The sequence below is a fragment of the Pipistrellus kuhlii genome, unplaced genomic scaffold (assembly GCF_014108245.1).
Source record: "Pipistrellus kuhlii isolate mPipKuh1 unplaced genomic scaffold, mPipKuh1.p scaffold_m20_p_14, whole genome shotgun sequence".
In the NCBI taxonomy this organism is placed as follows: domain Eukaryota; kingdom Metazoa; phylum Chordata; class Mammalia; order Chiroptera; family Vespertilionidae; genus Pipistrellus; species Pipistrellus kuhlii.
In genome coordinates, this window is record NW_023425449.1 from 6,992,479 (window position 1) to 7,010,517 (window position 18,039).

At 41.7% G+C, this 18,039-nt stretch overlaps 1 protein-coding gene across 6 annotated transcripts in view; it reads left to right on the forward strand.

The window, feature by feature from the left end:
* Positions 1–18,039, forward strand: part of NDUFAF6 (NADH:ubiquinone oxidoreductase complex assembly factor 6) — a 48,803-nt gene that overhangs the window by 24,152 nt on the left and 6,612 nt on the right. The window contains exons 1-7 of one of the 6 annotated variants that reach the window (XR_004987691.2): positions 1,171–1,382; positions 3,625–3,724; positions 4,596–4,718; positions 10,873–10,929; positions 14,296–14,398; positions 15,691–15,824; positions 16,873–16,974. Coding sequence is in view for 5 of the 6 variants with exons in the window: in XM_036436551.2 (XP_036292444.1) it covers positions 1,213–1,382; positions 3,625–3,724; positions 4,596–4,718; positions 10,873–10,929; positions 14,296–14,398; positions 15,691–15,824; positions 16,873–16,974 (789 nt within the window). In the remaining variant the exon portion in view is untranslated. Of the gene's footprint in view, positions 1–1,170; positions 1,383–3,624; positions 3,729–4,595; positions 4,719–5,868; positions 5,935–10,872; positions 10,930–14,295; positions 14,399–15,690; positions 15,825–16,872; positions 16,975–18,039 lie in introns of those variants that run through there. The other 5 variants (XM_036436551.2, XM_036436553.2, XM_045581319.1 and 2 more) reach the window with 5 other exon arrangements.

Here is an 18,039-nt window from a genome sequence, read left to right on the forward strand (position 1 = left end):
AGCTCTCTATCACTCTCCCTCTCTGTGAACAATCAATAAAATATATATATTTTTAAAAACACCCGCCGCTGTCAGTTACCAGCTGTGTGACTTTGGGCAAATGACTTACCCTTTTTCTGTGACACGGCGATGACAGCCATCGTCCCAGCACAGAGACAGCCCCCGTCTGGGGGGTTTTCTGGGACGCAGGACTTTTTGTGGTAAACTCTGACGACTCACCCTACACTGACTATGGCTGCTGTGAAACTGAATGAAGAATCCCTAGAACATGGTAAGCTAGAACATGGCAAGCACTCTGGCCATTACTTCAAAGGTCACGTGTCTGAAAACCAAACCAAACGGACTCCTCTCCGGACTCTCTCTGCGTACCTGGACCGTGTCCCCCTTCTCACCGCCCAGGGAAACGCTTTGCAGTCCCCAGTGCCTCTTCCTCACCTGCATGCTCACCAAGACCTACTACGAGTTCCACAAGAGGGGACAAAAGGGCAAGAGGCAAGACAGGAAGGGGCCCTTCGCCATTTCTGTGCCATGACCTATAGCAGTACTGGGCCATGTGCTGCTGTAAGCATTACATAATAAGGTCTAGCCCTGAGTCTAATTTCAGATTTCATAGTGCCCTAATTAAGTTAACAACAAAGTACCTACCTATATAGTTTAAGTTTAAAAAATGTGGCTCTCAAAAAAGAAACTTCAACCGTTGTGCTGTTGGCATTTGGCTCTGTTGACTGATGAGCTTGCCGACCACTGGCCTAGGCGATTCGGGAGCCAATGGGGATCCAGATGCAGGCAGCTGCTGGCTTGCACGAGGTCAGATCATGGCAACTAGACTCTCAACTCCCATAGTTGAGGGGCCTGAGGATAAGAGAATAGCAAAGGAGGCTCACAGACTGTGGAAATAGCTATTTCAAAGTTATACATCAAGCTAGTCATCTGTCCAAATATCCTCTATCCTCCCGCCCGGGTAAATGCATCTTTCGAAGGACCTGGACGGGGGCAGGGGTGCGTGGGGGGCTGCAGGATGGGTTGCATTCACGCAGAGCTTTCCTGGAACCCCAGCAGCAGGGAGCGCGGGGCGGCCGGGGGTAGGGAGAGCCACAGCGCCACCTGCCGGTTCTCCGAGGGACGACGTCCCGGCGCCGCTTCCGGCCGCGGCCGTGGCCTGCGTGGCCGCGGGCGGCGGCGCGGGGTCGAAGGGCACGCGGGGTGCGTGTCATGGCGGCCTCCATGCTGGGCTGGGCCTGGGGCCCGCTGCGGCCCGGCGTGCCCGGCGTGTGGGCGCGCGGGCGGCGGCTCCCGGGGCCCGCGGGCTCGGGGCGGAGCGTGGCTGCAGCCAGCGGGCCGGGCGGCGCGGGCGCTGACCGCTACTGCCTGGAGCTGCTGCGGTGAGCGCCCGGCGCCGGGGGGCCGCGGGAGGCCGGGCGGGGGCCCCGGGGAGGCCGGGCGGGGGCCGCGGGGAGGCCGGGGCGGAGGGCGGGCGGGGGCCCCGGGGAGGCCGGGCGGGGGCCGCGGGGAGGCCGGGGCGGAGGGCGGCCCGGCGCCGGGGAGGGCGGGGCGGGGGGCGGGGGGCGGGCGGGGGGCGGGCGGGGGCCCCGGGGAGGCCGGGGTGGGGGGATGGGGGGGCGGGGGGCGGGGGGCGGGCGGGGGCCCCGGGGAGGCCGGGCGGGGGCGGCGGGGAGGCCGGGCGGGGGGCGGCCCGGCGCCGGGGAGGGCGGGGCGGGGGGCGGGCGGGGGGCGGACCCGCTCCTTCCTGTCCCGTGGCGTGGGGGCTCCGGGTGCGGGACGTGGGGCGGGAGGCAATGCCGGGGATTTGTACGGGGCACAGGATTCTCTCCCACGTGGTCACGGTGCACCTGTCAGAACGAGGACATAGAAATGGATCCGATGTTACCGTCTAACCCACGGGATCGGTTTGCATTTTGCTGATGATTCTATGACGTCCTTCATTACTCTTGGGGTCGTGTGCTACCTTTCGTTGTTATATCTCTTTTTTTTTTTTAAAACATTTTATTGATTTTTTACAGAGAGGAAGAGAGAGGGAAGAAACATCGATAAGATAGAAACATCGACCTGCTGCCTCTTGCACTCCTGGGGATGTGCCCGCAACCAAGGTGCATGCCCTTGACCAGAGTCAAACCTGGGACCCTTCAGTCCGCAGGCCGACGCTCTATCCACTGAGCCAAACCGGTTTCCGCTATGTCTCTTTCGTTTTCTCCAATCTGGAGTGGGTTTTTAGTCTTTGCTTATGTTTCATGAGCTTGACTTTTTTTTTTTTTTAGGTTCATGTCAATTTTTTTTCCCAAATATATTTTTTACAATAATTGATTTTTCATAGAGAGGAAGAGAGAGGGATAGAGAGGTAGAAACGATGAGAGAGAATCATCCATCAGCTGCCTCTTGCACACCCCCTATCGGGGATGTGCCCGCAACCAAGGTACATGCCCTTGACCAGAATCGAACCTGGGACGTGTCAGTCTGCAGGCTGACGCTCTATCCACTGAGCCAAATCGGTTTCAGCTCCTCTTTATTCTTTTTTGTTGTTGTTAACCCTCACTCTTAAGGATATTTTTTCCATTGATTTCTTGAGAGAGTGGAAGAGAGGGAAGAAGGGAGGAGAGAGAGAGAGAGACATGGATCTGAGAGAGACACATCTATTGGTTGCCTCCTCCTGCATGTACGCTGAGTGGGACTAGGGATCGAACCTACAACCCAGGTACTTGACCTGGAATTGAGCCCATAATCCTCCCGAGCCTAGGCTGATGCTCATAACCGCTGAACCACACCAGCCAGGGCTATTTATTCTTTCATTTCTATTGATAGAGGCTCATGGGGCCCTGTTACAGCCTGTTAACTGCCCTTATGTCTTGATGCTCAAATTGTTCCAGACGTGGCCAAAGGGAACCTGATCGTGTCCATTTCTTTGTCCTTTTGACAAACCCCTTCATTCTTTGAACGTTTCTTTCTCCTCAAGATGTTTCAGGCTTACCTTGTATTTTCCCTGCCCCAGTTCTGGAGTCAGTCTTTCCTCCAAGGACCCCTAGCGTTTATTTGTGTGTTTGTTTTCAGTGGCGAAAGGTATTTAGAAACCAAGATCTAGGTGTCGGGTGTGTTCACTGATCCTGGGGCCAGCGTGGGAGGAGTGGCATTGCTTCCAGGCTCGCTCAGCAGTGTTGCTGGGAAACATACGTACAGTATGTGCTAGTGGGTGTGCATACGTGCAAGCAGCCCCACACCCCTCTTATTGTTTTCTGTCTTTATGTCTTATCTGTTTATTTATCTATGTATTAAAAACTGCGAGTTCATACCAGGACTTTCTGGAACTACCTTGGTAACTCATTTGAATTCTTACAAAGTGGTTGTGAAACAACTAAAATTATAAGTACTATATAAGTCAAAATAAATTAATGGAGATTAATTATTTCTTATTTTTAACTGGTCTGGGATTGTGGGCCGATACATTTTTAGTAATGTTAGAGAAACTGGTATAGAATATAAGAAATTTCAGGCCTTTTTTTGAATTGAAGCCACATTATTTTCAGGTAATTCTGGTTAGTATTTTTTTGTGTGCAGTTTGGAAGTCAAAAGTAGCTGTCTTTTTAAAATTTTAATCTTGCCTATTTGTTACAGGAAACGAGATTATGAAGGTTATTTATGCTCCCTGCTGCTTCCTACAGAATTCAGAAGCTCTGCTTTTGCACTGAGAGCCTTCAATGTGGAACTGGCTCAGGCTGGTATTAAAATTCCTTTAAAATTATTTGCAAAAATGTTGATATAACGTGTTTAATGTGGAACAAAAAAGAAATGTAATTGTAATTCTTATATGTTAGATGTGTTTAAGGTCTCTGCTGGTGATTTTTTTTCCTATTTAGGCTTAACAATTCAATTCCAAAAATAAAACTAGCAAAGAACTTGCTGTTTCTGGAAATAACATTCTGGAATTTATTTTTCTAAGGATATTAGAAAACTAAAACTATAACTAAAACTATATCTAAAACTATGCACTTAACATTGCACATTTGTATTTATCGCAAGAAACCCAAAACAAAAAGACATATGCATCCTATGTTCACTGCAACATTATAGGCAGGATATGGAAGCAACTTAAGTGCCCATAAAGAGATGAATGGACAGCGCTGGCTGACGTGCTCAGTGGTTAGAGCAATTTCAGTGGGCTGAAAAGTTGGCCAGGTTTCAGGGAATCACCAGGATGGGGCAAAGTATCAGCTAGATACTTATAAATAATTGAGCCCTAACCAGTTAGGCCTGTGGGCTGAAAGGTCCTGGGTTCGATTCTGGTCAAGGGCATGTACCTTGGCTGCGGGCACATCCCCAGTAGGAGGTCTGCAAGAGACAGATGATTGACGTTTCTCTCTCATCGATATTTCTAACTCTCTATCCCTCTGTCTTCCTCTCTGTAAAAAGTCAATAAAATATATTTTTAAAAAAGTTCATAATGACAACAGTTTAAGGAAAAATTAAAACAATTATATAGAATTATATTTAGTTTTTGGCTGAATTATGTGATTATGTAGTCATAAATATTGATATTTTAGACTGTAAACAGTGCATTTATTAAAGTTTTTAAACCCTATTTATAGGTGAAAGATTCAGTTTCTGAGAAAACAATTGGACTGATGAGAATGCAGTTTTGGAAGAAAACTGTGGATGACATATACAGTGACAATCCACCACATCAGCCTGTGGCCGTTGAACTGTGGAAGGTAAAAAAAAATTGTAAGAATTTTATTTGAGCATATTTTTTTTTAATTTTTTTTAAAATATATTTTATTGATTTTTGTACAGAGAGGAAGGGAGAGAGAGAGTTAGAAGTATTGATGAGAGAGTCATCGATCAGCTGCCTCTTGCACACCCCCTACTGGGGATGTGCCTGCAACCAACGTACACGCCCTTGACCGGAATCGAACCTGGACCTTTCAGTCCCCAAGCTGACACTATCCACTGAGCCAAACCGGTTTTGGCTTTTTTTATTTTTTATATACATATTTCATTGATATTTCATGGAGAGGAGAAAGGGAGAGAGATAGAGAGCTAGAAACACCGATGAGACATAAACATCGGCCAGCTACCTCTTGCACATCCCTCACAGGGGACGTGCCTGCAACCCATGTACATGCCCTTGACTGGAATCGAACCTGGGACCTTTCAGTCCGCAGACCGACGCTCTATCCACTGAGCCAAACCGGCTTCCGCAATTTGAGCATATTTTTGATGCATATAATTTGGATAATAGCGATGGGCAGTCTGTCCTAAATTATTCTTAGGCTCATGTAATGTTCTGATACATGTTAGTTTGGGCAGAAGAATTTAAAATTATCCACTAATAATTTGCACAGATTTTTTATGTATTTCTTTATTAAAGGGGAAAAGAGGGATCTGGTCACTTTTTGTTATACATTATTTTCCACATATTTGGTTGCAGAATTTAAACCCTACACATTTGAAGCAATGGCAGGTAAATACCCTGTTCTATCTCTGAAGGGAGACGTGCTCTCAATATTGTCTACACACAAGCTGCCTTTCTAGTTTGATAGAATTGCCTATTCATTGATGAATTTTAGATGTTAGAGAATAGAAACTGAAGGGCTAGAGAATTATTGTATAGATAGATGTATATAATATTTAGTTTTACATTAAAGCAGCTGTATGAAACCTCATTCATAAACAGCTATGCAGTTTAGAAATATGCTAAGTTATGAACCGAGGAAGGGAATTGGGTGCTCTTGCCACTGACCTGTGTCCCACTGTCATATGATGAGTGAGTGCCGAGAGACAGTTCCTGTGACAGCAGCCACGCACAGGTCTGACGGCGGTGCCCCTCTCCTCAGGTCTGCGCCAGCAGAGGCAGCCCCGTCTCTGGGCCCAGGTTGACTTCACAGCCCCTCCGGCAGGGACTGAAGAAAAAGTGGATGGGAAGCTGTGAGTATTAGATTAGTGTTCACCTCTGTTCGTCCCACTTCAGTCATTTCAACCTAGGTGACTCGGTTCAGAGAAAAGTTTCTCTAAAATCCAGAAACTTTCTGCTGATTATTATTTAAATACATAGTTATTGATTTCAGAGAGGAAGGGAAAAGGAAAGAGATAGAAACGTCAATGATGAGAGAGAATCATTGACCGGCTGCCCCTTGCATACTCCCTACTGGGGATTGAGCCAGCAACTCGGGCATGAGGCCTTGACCAGAAGTGAACCCAGGACCCTTCAGTCCGCAGGCCGACACTCTAGAGTCTAGATACAGGCAAACTGGCTAGGGTTGTTTATTATTTTATACGCAAACCTGACTGCAGTAGAGGTTTATGCTAAGACTTGCGTTAAAAGTTCTGGCCTTAGGAAATATCATGAAGAGTCAAAATTCTTTTAACACAAATTGATCTTGCTTTGGCTTTTCTTAAACAAAAGACACATCTGAATTACAGAATATTTAAATGTGTGCCAGTTTGTCCAGTTTTATAACAGCAGCTTAAATTTTGATGACTAATGTTGGCCAGCTCTTTTGTAAGACCAGGGCTGAAGGTTAAATCGGATATTTGAAAGGAGCAGGTGGTGCTCAGAGCGTTTGCCCTCCTTGTATGTTCTTTCCCTCCTCGTTCTGCAGGAGCACGTGCTTATATCACATTGTCCAGTAACACCTCCCTTGGGTTCTTCCAAGGGCCTTAGGTTCCTTAAGAGCTAAGTAGAGAAACAGTGACTGTTGTTGGAGGGCACGTTCCTGCTGCACTCTCTCATTGGTGCTTTTGTTATTTTTTTTTTTACTTTTTGTTGATTTTTTACAGAGAGGAAGGGAGAGGGATAGAGAGTTAGAAACATTGATGGGAGAGAAACATCGATCAGCTGCCTCCTGCACACTCCCTACTGGGGATGTGCCCACAACCAAGGGACATGCCCTTGACCGGAATGGAACCTGTGACCCTTCAGTCCGCAGGCCGACGCTCTATCCACTGAGCCAAACTGGCTAGGACATCATTGGTGCTTTTAGAGTACAAAATAGTTGAATATCTATAATTTCTCAGACATTTCTCCATTTTTTCTGTTTATTAATATTGTAGTTTAAATGTATGTTTTTAGCCAAGGTTTTTATTCTGTTCGACTTCTGTTTTCAAAGTCTTAATGCTTTATTCAGCTGCTTTTCAACTTTCTACAGATAAGTTGTTTTTTACCTTGATCTCGGATTTCCCTCAGAATGAGCTAGAAGAACTATATTTTGTGGTCAAGGAAGTGCAGCCATTATAACCTCATCCTTGAGAAAATAGGAGTAAGACTTCTCAGTGGTTAAACATTTAGTACTTTTGTGTCCCAGGAATGGTGTTTGATGGCATGGCTACAAAGATCAGACATGCCCTGCCCCACTCATACATGTGCCAAATCAAACAAGAGCAGGACTCTGTAAAGACCGAGGAACCCCCGCTGGTTCCTGGGCTGTGGACTGAGGCTAGTGGGAGTCCTACTGTGTAACAGGAGCAGTGCTGAGGGAACTTGGGAGCCGACTGTGTGCAGCCTGTTAGCTTCTTTTAGGTTCCTGTGAGCTCTGCTCCATACTTTCACCCTGTGCGTACTGAAGAGCATGCTGGCTGGCCTTGACATTTTGTTGTCAATGACATCTTAGAGTCTTAGTTGAAATATGGGATATTCCAAAGACTTTATGTGTTACTACTATTACTATAGTGAAAATATATCATAGTTAGTGTTGATTTGGCAGGAAAACAATGTTTTTAAAATGTATCAAACTTTCAGAAAAGTTTCCAGTATAAGAACATCTCTATACCCTTTACCCAGATTTACCTGTTAACATTTTAAAACATTTTATCCCATTTGTTAATCATTTGTACTGTTCACTCACGTGGGTGTATGAACTTGTTCTCTATTTTTTTTCTGAATTATTTTTTAGTGTAAGTTATATACATTGTGGCCCTTTATCCTTAAATACTTTAGTGAGTATTTCCTAAGAATAGGGACATTCTATTACATAACCAAAACAGTTATGACTTTAGTAAATTTAACTTTGATACAACTCATATCTGGAGGCATATATTTTTTAAAATATTTTATTGATTTTTACAGAGATGAAGGGAGATAGATAGTTAGAAACATCAATGAGAGAGAAACATCAATCAGCTGCCTCCTGCACACCCCCTACTGGTGATATGCCCGCTATCAAGGTACATGCCCTTGACCGGAATTGAACCTGGGACCTTTCAGTCTGCAGACTGATGCTCTATCCACTGAGCCAAACCAGTTAGGACTGGAGGCATATTTTGTACATCTGTACCTTATGGACATTGTTACTTTTCATCATCCAGTCAAGATGTTGCCTGGTTTGCTCACTGTATAATTATAATTCTCCTGGTAGCAATAAGACAATGCAAATATCCTATTTCTCATTAATTTCCCCTGAACCGTAGCATTCATTGATGGTTCTTGTCTAATTCAGTCTTAGCTATTATGATTGCAAAATGCTCATTTTCTAATTCTAATACTCTGGGTACGTTTACCACTTGGCAGTAACCAAGATATCCCACTCTCCTATATTTTATTTTATTTTTTAAAATATTAGGTCTAGTAATAATTAATGTCGTTTTCTAATACTTTTTTAAATCGAATTTATTTAAACAATACAACAAAATTTAATCAACAATATAGTTGCCGTTGTTTTCTACTACTTGTGCCCAACGCTCAGGAAGCATTTTAATCCCTCTGTTGTAAAATTCTTGTGATTTTGATGCAAAAAATTCGGTCAATGCATTTTTGAGGCATTCTTCATTATTAAATTTTTTTCCAAGAAGAAAGTTTTGCAAAGAACGAAACAAATGGTAATCGGAAGGGGCAATATCAGGAGAATATGCAGGTTGAGGGAGAACTTCCCATTCCAACTGGCGCAGTTTTTCAGCAGTGATTCTTGCAGTATGCGGTCGTGCGTTATCGTGGTGAAGAATTACGCCCTTCCGATTAATCAGCGCGGGTTCTTTTTCTCTTAAAGCTTGGGCTAACCTTTCCAATTGGGCACTATACACTGCACTTGTAATGGTTTGGTTAGATGGTAAAAGTTCATAATGAAGAATTCCTTTAAAATTCCACCAAACACACAACATCACTTTTTTCGCATGCAAGTCAGGTTTTGGCGTGGGCTGCGGAGCCTCATTTTTGTCCAACCATTGAGGCCACCTTTTCAAATTAACATACAGCACCCATTGTTCATCTCTGGTAACAATTTGCTCTAAAAACGGCAAACGGTTTTGACGAGAGAGGAGCGAACTGCAAATTGTGACTCTTTGATTACGGTTGTTGTCGGTCAACTCATGAGGAACCCATTTTCCAAACTTTTGGACTTTGCCAAGTGCACGCAATTGATGGGAAATTGTTTTTTGTGAACAATTTAAAGTTGTCGCAAGCTCTTGTTGGTTAATTTGAGGATCTTGCACCAAAAGAGCTTGAAGAGCTTCTTGATCAAAATTGGACACACGGCCTCGACCACTCTTGTCATCTAACGAAAAATTTCCCTCGCGAAATTTCTCAAACCAATGCTGGCATTTTCTGGCGCTAACTGCATCTTGACCAAGAGCACTACAGATGTTTTTTGCAGCCTCACTTGCTTTTCTTCCTAATTGGAACTCGTAAAGCATGCAGTGCCGAATATGCTCTTCATCCGCCATCTTCTTAGCCCTAGTTTTGCAACAAAAACCAAACCAAACACAAACTTTTTCAAGCAAAACTTGTTAATTGCACTTCACACGTTCTGTAGATACCACGTGTTTAAAGGTTATGTCAATACAAGTCAACACCAAGCAAGATTTTAAACGAATGTTTAAAAACGACATTAATTATTACTAGACCCGATATCTTTTATTGATATTTTCTAGAGATGGAGGGAGAGGGATAGAGAGTTAGAAACATCAATGAGAGAGAAACATCGACCAGCTGCCTCCTGCACACCCCCCACTGGGGATGTGCCTGCAACTGAGGTACATGCCCTTGACCGGAATCGAACTTGGGACCTCTCAGTCCGCAGGTCGACGCTCTATTCATTGCGCCAAACCAGCCAGGGCTCTCCTATATTTATTTGTCTATTAATTATTATTATAAACTCATGAAATCCTTTTTTTTTTTCAGTAGTCTATAGTTCATTACTAAACTTAATTATTTTGGTGTTTAAATAGTCCCAGATTTGGATAGTAGGAGGTTCTTTTAACTGCCTCCCATACTTTTTTGAGTGTTTTCTATTTTCTGGAACAATAAGATTCTCTAGGGATCATATTAACTCTCCTTTGCCCAACTCTGGAAATTGCTCATTTCTCTGGACCCCTGTTTCTTGGGAGAAATGCTTTTAGAGACAGATGTGGGCCCAGGTGTGCTCTTTTCTACTAGAGTGTCTTTACTTGCTAAAGTAGCACTGTGTCTTGCAGATATTTCCTCTGGAGTTTGAGTTACTCTTCTCCTTTTGGATAAGTGGTTATTTTTATTAATTAGAATCTTCATCCTATGGAAAGAAGTTTGCATGTAATAAGTAAGCATAGACATCAGGGTACATCATATAACAGTAGCTTGGGTATTTAATTTTTGTTTTTCTTTGGAAGTGCAATCATTAAATTACTAATAGCATAATAAAAAAGAGATTAGTGGAAAAGTTTTAGACATATTATCTTTACTTGGAAATATTTTCTAGGGACATTTTCTTTTTTCCTGGTATTTCTTTAATACAGCTGGTTTTTTTTGTTCTTTCTTTCTTTCTCTTTTTTCTTTTGTGGTGAGTTATTACAAATGTTCCCTTACCAAGTTTTGCATTTGGTTTGTTTATTTTTATACAGGTCTGCAGAAGTCATTTCTAGTGCTTTCTAAAAATTCATAATACTCTTCTTTTTTTTTAGGCTGTCAAAAGACATAATCTGACTAAAAGATGGCTTATGAGAATCATTGATGAAAGAGTAAGTTGAAATTGCTCTAGTCTTAAATTTTTCTTTCTTTTTAATCTTTAATTTTCATCAAAATTTGAGTAGTCATACACATACCTTTATCTACACCCAGTATTTAGGTCTCTGTCCAAAGAATACAGGGAATAAGGAAAGTTTGATGGTTCTAGTAGATGGAATCCTATGCTAAGTTCTTAGAACCGAGTTCTATTCTAGTTCCCACAAATTGCTCAATGACCTGAGCCAGTGATCGGCAAACTCATTAGTCAACAGAGCGGCAAACTGCAGCTCAGGAGCTGCATGCGGCTCGAGAGCCGCGGTTTGCCGACCCCTGACCTGGGTTAGCCTGTGTGATCTTCCTGATATATTGTTGGCTCAGTGTCCTCATTGGCCTGATGTTTATAATGCACTGTTGCCATTTCAGTGCAAGTTTACTTAACTTTATGTGGATATAATCTATGAATAACCATAAGCTATAGTAATATTAATAATAATATAAGCCAAAATGACATGGTGGCTTCAACATTAAGAAAAATTGCTCATTTGACCTGTAGAGTTAATTAGCACTAAGAAAATCATTTTTTCATATGTCCTGGTTTTATGACATTAAGAAAATTGGAGAACTTAAGACAGAGATAGCTTTCCTGTTTAATGGAATAATACTACTTGGCATTTGTAGGGAGAGATATTTAAAAGTAAAGGACTGGGCTCAATCTCCCCTCATAGATTCAGTGCATTGCCTATAAAAATTCCAGCTAGCTTTTTTACAGAAACTGACAAGCTGATCCTAAAATTCTTATGCAAATGCAAGGGGCCCAGGATCACCAAAACAATCTTGAAAAAAAGGAACAAAGTTTCAGGACTCATATTTCTTGATTTTGAAACTTAACTACAAAGTTAGAGGAATCAAACTGTGTGGTATTGATATAGCATAGACATATAGATCAATAGAATAGAATTGAGAGTCCAACAATAAACCCATATATTTATAGTCAATTGATTTTTGACAAAAGTGTGAAGATAATTCAATGGGGAAAGAATTTGTTTCAACAAATGATGTTGGAACAACTAGATAGCCACATACAAAAGAATGAATTTGGATTCCTACCTCACACCGTATACAAAAACTTACTCAAAATGGATCAAAAACCTAAATGTAAGACTTACAATTGTAAAACTCATAGGAGAAAGCACAGGCATAAGTTTATGTGACTTTAGAATGGGCAGTGATTTCTTAGATATGATAAAAGCACAATAAATTAAATATACAATTGGACTTTGTCAAAATTAAAAAATTTAAGGAAGTTAAAAGACCGTTCATAAAATGGGAAAAAGTATTTGCCAGTTATATATTTGATAAGAGAGTAGTATCTAGAATATGTAAAGAATTCTTAGACCTAACACTAAAAAGATAATCCAGTTTAAAAATAGGCAAAGGATCTTATTATAATAAATACTCTTTAAGGAGATATACCAATGACCAATAAGCACCTGAAAAGATGTTCAGTATGTTTTCATTAGGGAGATGTAAGTAAAAAACACAATGAGATACTGCCTCACACTCACTGGGATATATGTAAATTATAAAAAAGATACTGGTGAGAATGTGGAGAAATTGAGATCCTTCATACATTCCTCATGGAATGTAAAATGGTACAGCTGCTTTGGAAAAACAGTTTTTCAAAAATTAAACAGAATTTACTATAATCCTAGCATTTTACTCCTCGGTTATATACCAAGGGAAATGAGAATACATGTCCACACAAAATTTGTACACAATGTTTATAGCAGCATAGTCCAAAAATGGGAACAGCTCATAGTCTATCAATGAATGAACAAACAAAATGTTATATATCCGTACCATGGAATATTGTTTATAATTTCTTCAGTTAAAATAATGAAGTACTGATAGAAGCTTAGACATCCATGAACCTTGGTAACCTGCTAATTGAAAGAAGCCAGATACAAAAAGCCACATATTGTGTCATTGTGTTTTTATAAAATGTCCAGAACAGACAAATCCATGGAAACAGAAGGTAGACTTATGGCCTGTCAGGAGATGCAGGGGAAGGGAAATGGGAAGTGACTGCTTCACGGATATGGATTTCTTTTTGGCGATGGAAACATTCCGGGATTCACCGTAGCTGGTGTGGCTCAGTGGATAGAACCTCGGCCCACACACTGAAGCGTCCCAAGTTCAATTCAAGTCAAGAGCACGTACCTTGGTTGCAGGCTCAAACCCCAGCCCTCGTCGGGGCCTGTGCAGGAGACAGCCAGTCGATATGTCTCTCTCTGTCTCTTCCCCTCCCTTCCACTCTGTAAAAACCAGTGGAAAAAAACCCTCAAGTGAGTTACAAAAAGAAAAAAAGGAAAACATTCCGGAATTAGGTAGTGGTAGTAATCGCATAACTTGTTGAATATACTAAAAACCACTGACATAATATATTTTTAAAAGATAAATTTTATGGTATACAAGTTATGTCATTTTTTTTTTTTTTAATATAAAAGATTTGAACATAATTTCTTTTCCCCTGGAATCATTGCTGGTGTCAATATTTTCTGATTAAAAAGAAGAAGGATGTATTACCTTGAAAATGACTCTTTGTTAATGTATTATTATAAAAGTGACTAGCCTTTACGAGGACTTACATTGTGAATAGAATTGTGTTCAGTTCATCAATCCTGTTACTTCATTGAGCACTAGAGGCCCGGTGCACGAAATTTGTGCAAGAGTAGGCCAGCTGCTGGCATTGGGTCCCTCTGGCACCTGGTCCACATCGGGCCTCTCCTGCCTCCTCAGCAGCACTAAGAAATAGCAAGCCCGGCTTCTGGCTGAGCGGCACAGGGGGCAGCGCCTGTGTTGAGTATCTGCCCCCTGCTGGTCATTGTGCATCATAGTGACCAGTCATTCTACTGTCCAATCAATTTGCATATTAGGGTTTTATTACATAGGATGTGACCTTAGGAATATTAATGTGTCTGTGACTCAGTTTCTTCATCTGCAAAATGAGAAAAGTATTATTTTGTTATCTTTGTGGGGATGCTACGATTAAAAAGATAATGTCTAGTGCTGAAGAAAGAGCTCAGTAAATTCAGTTTTTCATGATAACTTGGGCTTTCAAAGGAATTAAAAATTAAACCAACCTATGACGATGGTGATTCGTACATTGAGATTAATCCTGTGGTATTTATTTTGAGGGATGATTTGTAAGATTGTATGTGTAGAACTTTCATATCTTAATTTTATTTTAAGCTTATTTTACTTTGTGTTAAAGAGTATCTACTTAATATTTTTATTATTCAGTTTTTGGGGGCAAAAAATCGTGTCTTTATAAATTTTGATAATTCAGCAAACTTGATTTGCCTTTTGTTTGATTATAGGAAAAAAATTTGGATGACAAAGCATATCGTAATATCCAGGAACTGGAAAATTATGCCGAAAACACACAGAGTTCTCTTCTTTATTTAACACTAGAAATATTGGGTAAGTTGTGTGTGTTTTTTTTATTTCATACTTCTCTTTTTCCGAATAAAATACGCTTCAGGCTTCATGCTTTCATAATTTTACAATCTTTAACAATGGGTGTTTTTTTTTTTTTCATCATTTGTAAAGGAAAAGCCATATACATATATATATACACACACACACATATAAATAAAATTTATTTATTTATTTTGAGCAAGAAGGGGAATGTCTGTCTGTCTTTGGAGTACAGATTAATCACAGTACTTAGGCTCTAATAAAAATACTTTAACCATGGCCGGTTTGGCTCAGTGGAGAGAGCGTTAGCCTGCAGGTTTGATTCGGTCAGGGGCACATCCCCAGGTTGCGGGCTCAGTCCCCAATGGGGGGTGTGCAGGAGGCAGGTGATTCTCTCTCATCATTAATGCTTCTATCTCTCTTCCTCTCTATAATGAACAAAAGTATATTTTTAAAAAGTACTTTAGCTATCTCATGGGAATATCATAATTAATAATCTGGTAATTGCTGATGTTTATTTTATTATTTTATTTTATATTCTCACCTGAAAATATTTTTTCCATTGATTTTTTTTTTTTTTTTTTGAGAGAGAGAGAGTGGAATGGAAGGGGAGAGACAGAGAGAGAGAGAGAGAAAAAAATGATGTAAAAGAGGCACATCGATTGGTTGCCTCCCGCACATTCCCTGACCAGGAATCGAACCCGAGATCTTTTGGTCACAGGCCGACATTCCAACCTCTGAGCCAAATAGGCCAGGGCTGATGGTTTTTTAAGCCTCTAAGCTGGGAAGGTCTGATTGTAATGAGGAAATTGCTTGGCACAAGGACAATAACAGCCATTTGAAGAAGGTAATAATATATATTTTTATGGCACCCTAGAGGAATAAATGTTATTTCATCCTATGCATATTGCGTTTCCCAGGCCTGGTCTGTCTGCACATTCGGTGACATGTTTGTCAGCACAGTGAACAGAACGGAGGGAGCAAAGAGCAGAGTACACTTAAAGTGAGGTCGTATGGACATTGAGAAGAAAGGAAAGACTTGTGATGTTTTTCCATGATAGCTGATTACAATTCCAAATGTGCTCTTAGTGTGACGCCGTCTGAGGAAAACTGGTTTAAAAGTTCAAGTTCAGAAACCTGTTTAGCAGTTAGCTTGTTTTTGTGCCTGTTTTTTCAGATGTTGAAAGCATTAGGATAAACAATTAGTTTTATCTGTGTAGGTGATTTCTCTTTGCTATTTTTGTGGACGTATGCATTTGAAAAGCAGCCCTATTGATTACTTTTCACAATCATAGGTATAAGGGATCTTCATGCAGATCATGCTGCCAGTCACATCGGAAAGGCACAAGGCATTGTCACCTGCTTGAGAGCGACGCCCTATCACAGCAGCAGAAGGAGGGTGTTCCTCCCCATGGACATCTGCATGCTGGTAAGGCCGTTGTTTGTACGCTCGAATAATTTTCCTCAGGAATATGGGGAGGATGTGATTTCTTGGCTCTTTGCTTAGTCTATTCAAGTCACTGCTTTGAAATGAATGTACATGTCTTTTTGGCTCCTTGGTTATTGAGTGAGAATTTTTGTCTGTCAGGCATTTTAGTTCTCTGGTGGAGCTGTAGTAAGAAAATCCGGAGAACCTCCCTTGTGTAGCCTCCTGTGGATGCTTACTCCCTTCCAAGCAATTACAGTAATTATTCCTTCTGTAGCTTAGCCTTTGTTTTATTTTTTAATTGAGGAGAGGAGAGAGAGAGAGAAACATTGGTTTGTTGTTTCACTTCCTTAAGCACTCATTGGTTGATTCTTGTATGTGCCCTGACCGGGGATCAAACCTGCAACCTTGGCATATTGGGAAGAGGCTCTGAGCTACCTGGCCAGGGCCAGCCTGTTCTTTATTTAAGAGGAGGAAAAAATCCTTAAGACAAGAATATTGTTTATGAGAACTTTTATTTTCTGTATGAGATTCATTATTGTCTGTGCTTTTAAAATGTCTTATATTGTATGTTTGTTTTCTTGCTTGTGTATTTTTTAAAAATATGTTTTATTGATTTCAGAGAGGAAGGGAGAGGGAGAAGGAGAGAGAAACATCAATGATGGGAATCATTGATTGGCTATCTCATGCACATCCCCTACTGGCAATCAAGCCTGCAACTTGGACGTGCTCTTGACTGAAATCAAACCCAGGACTCTTCAGTCCACAGGCTAAAGCTCTATCCATTAAGCCAAACCAGCTAGGACTATTGCTTGTGTGTTTTGGTTCTACTGCAACCATTCTTATTTACCATCCTGTTGCATATTCTTCCAGGAAGGAGGGGGGGGGGGCTGAGTATATATACACAGCCACACATACACATATATGTAAACAACCATATTTCTTTTTAAATAGACATTATATTGTACTTACTGTTCTCTTACCTGTTTTCTTGAGCTAGGTTAGTTTTAAGTATGCTTTTTAATTGCTAATACAGTATTTTTCTACATAGCACGGTGTTTCACAGGAGGATCTTCTACGGAAGAGCCAAGGAAAAAATGTGAGAGATGTGGTATATGACATTGCCAGCCAGGCACACCTGCACTTGAAGCATGTAAGTAGCCTTTCTCCCCACCTCCCACCCCCAAATCATTTAGGAAACTATCCTTTCTAGGTGTGGCTACTCCCAGAGCATGGTCATACTGTTCCCTACTTGGCAGACTGTATTCCAACTTCCATTGGAATCCCAGGGGATTTCTCTCAGGGACTAGTGTAAACTCTCCCCACTTTTAAAGAACACCGCTTTCTCCCTTTCAGCAAACGTGTGCCCCTTTGCTGGGCTTCCTCAGGGAGGTTCCACTCTGACCACCACTCACCATTTCTGTCTCTCGGGCAGTGTGTCTTTCTGCCTTGCAAGGCGGATGCCTCTCCTCCCTTCCCAGGACCTTGCATCCTCAGCAGTCCCAGCTGGTTTTCAGTTGGCCTCTCCGATACCTTCTTTCTCTTCTCTTCTGGTTTGTTGCTGCTGCCTTCTAAAATTATCGGCATCCTGTGGGCCCTCCTGTTGCTGATTTTCCCTCACAATTAACCTTTTTTGAATAAGTGACCCTCCCATCTCTGACACTGTTCATGCTGTAGTTTGGCTTATTATTGGAGTAGCAGGATGTAATCTCATCCTACTTCTCTAATAATCACTAGTGAATAATCTCCTTTTGCCACATTTGAGAGTGTCTGATTTAGAGAAGGTGGATGTTATGTATGTACACACACACACACATCAGAGGTAGAATCAGCTAGACTTGATAACTGATTGGATTGTGATAGGATCAGGATGAAGGAAGTTGAAGGCTGCACAGAGTTCAGGTAGAGATGGTGAAGGGGCCATTCAAAGACTGTAGTTTAAAAGCAGTGGTACACTCAGATCAGTAGACAGACTAGCTGCTGGACATCATTGAATGGAAGGGGATGAGAAGGCATTTAGGGAGATGGGCTGATAAAGAATGCAGGATTGTGACTTTGAAAGGAGATGAGAACTGGAGAGAGACTCGATTTGGGAGCCATCCACATGGAGGAACTGGTTAAAGCTCTGAGTTTGGATGTCATTGCCCAAGGAGAATGTACATCTGGATAAGAGGACCGAGGGCAGAACCTTGTGAGCCACCTCCATTCCTCAGGTGGA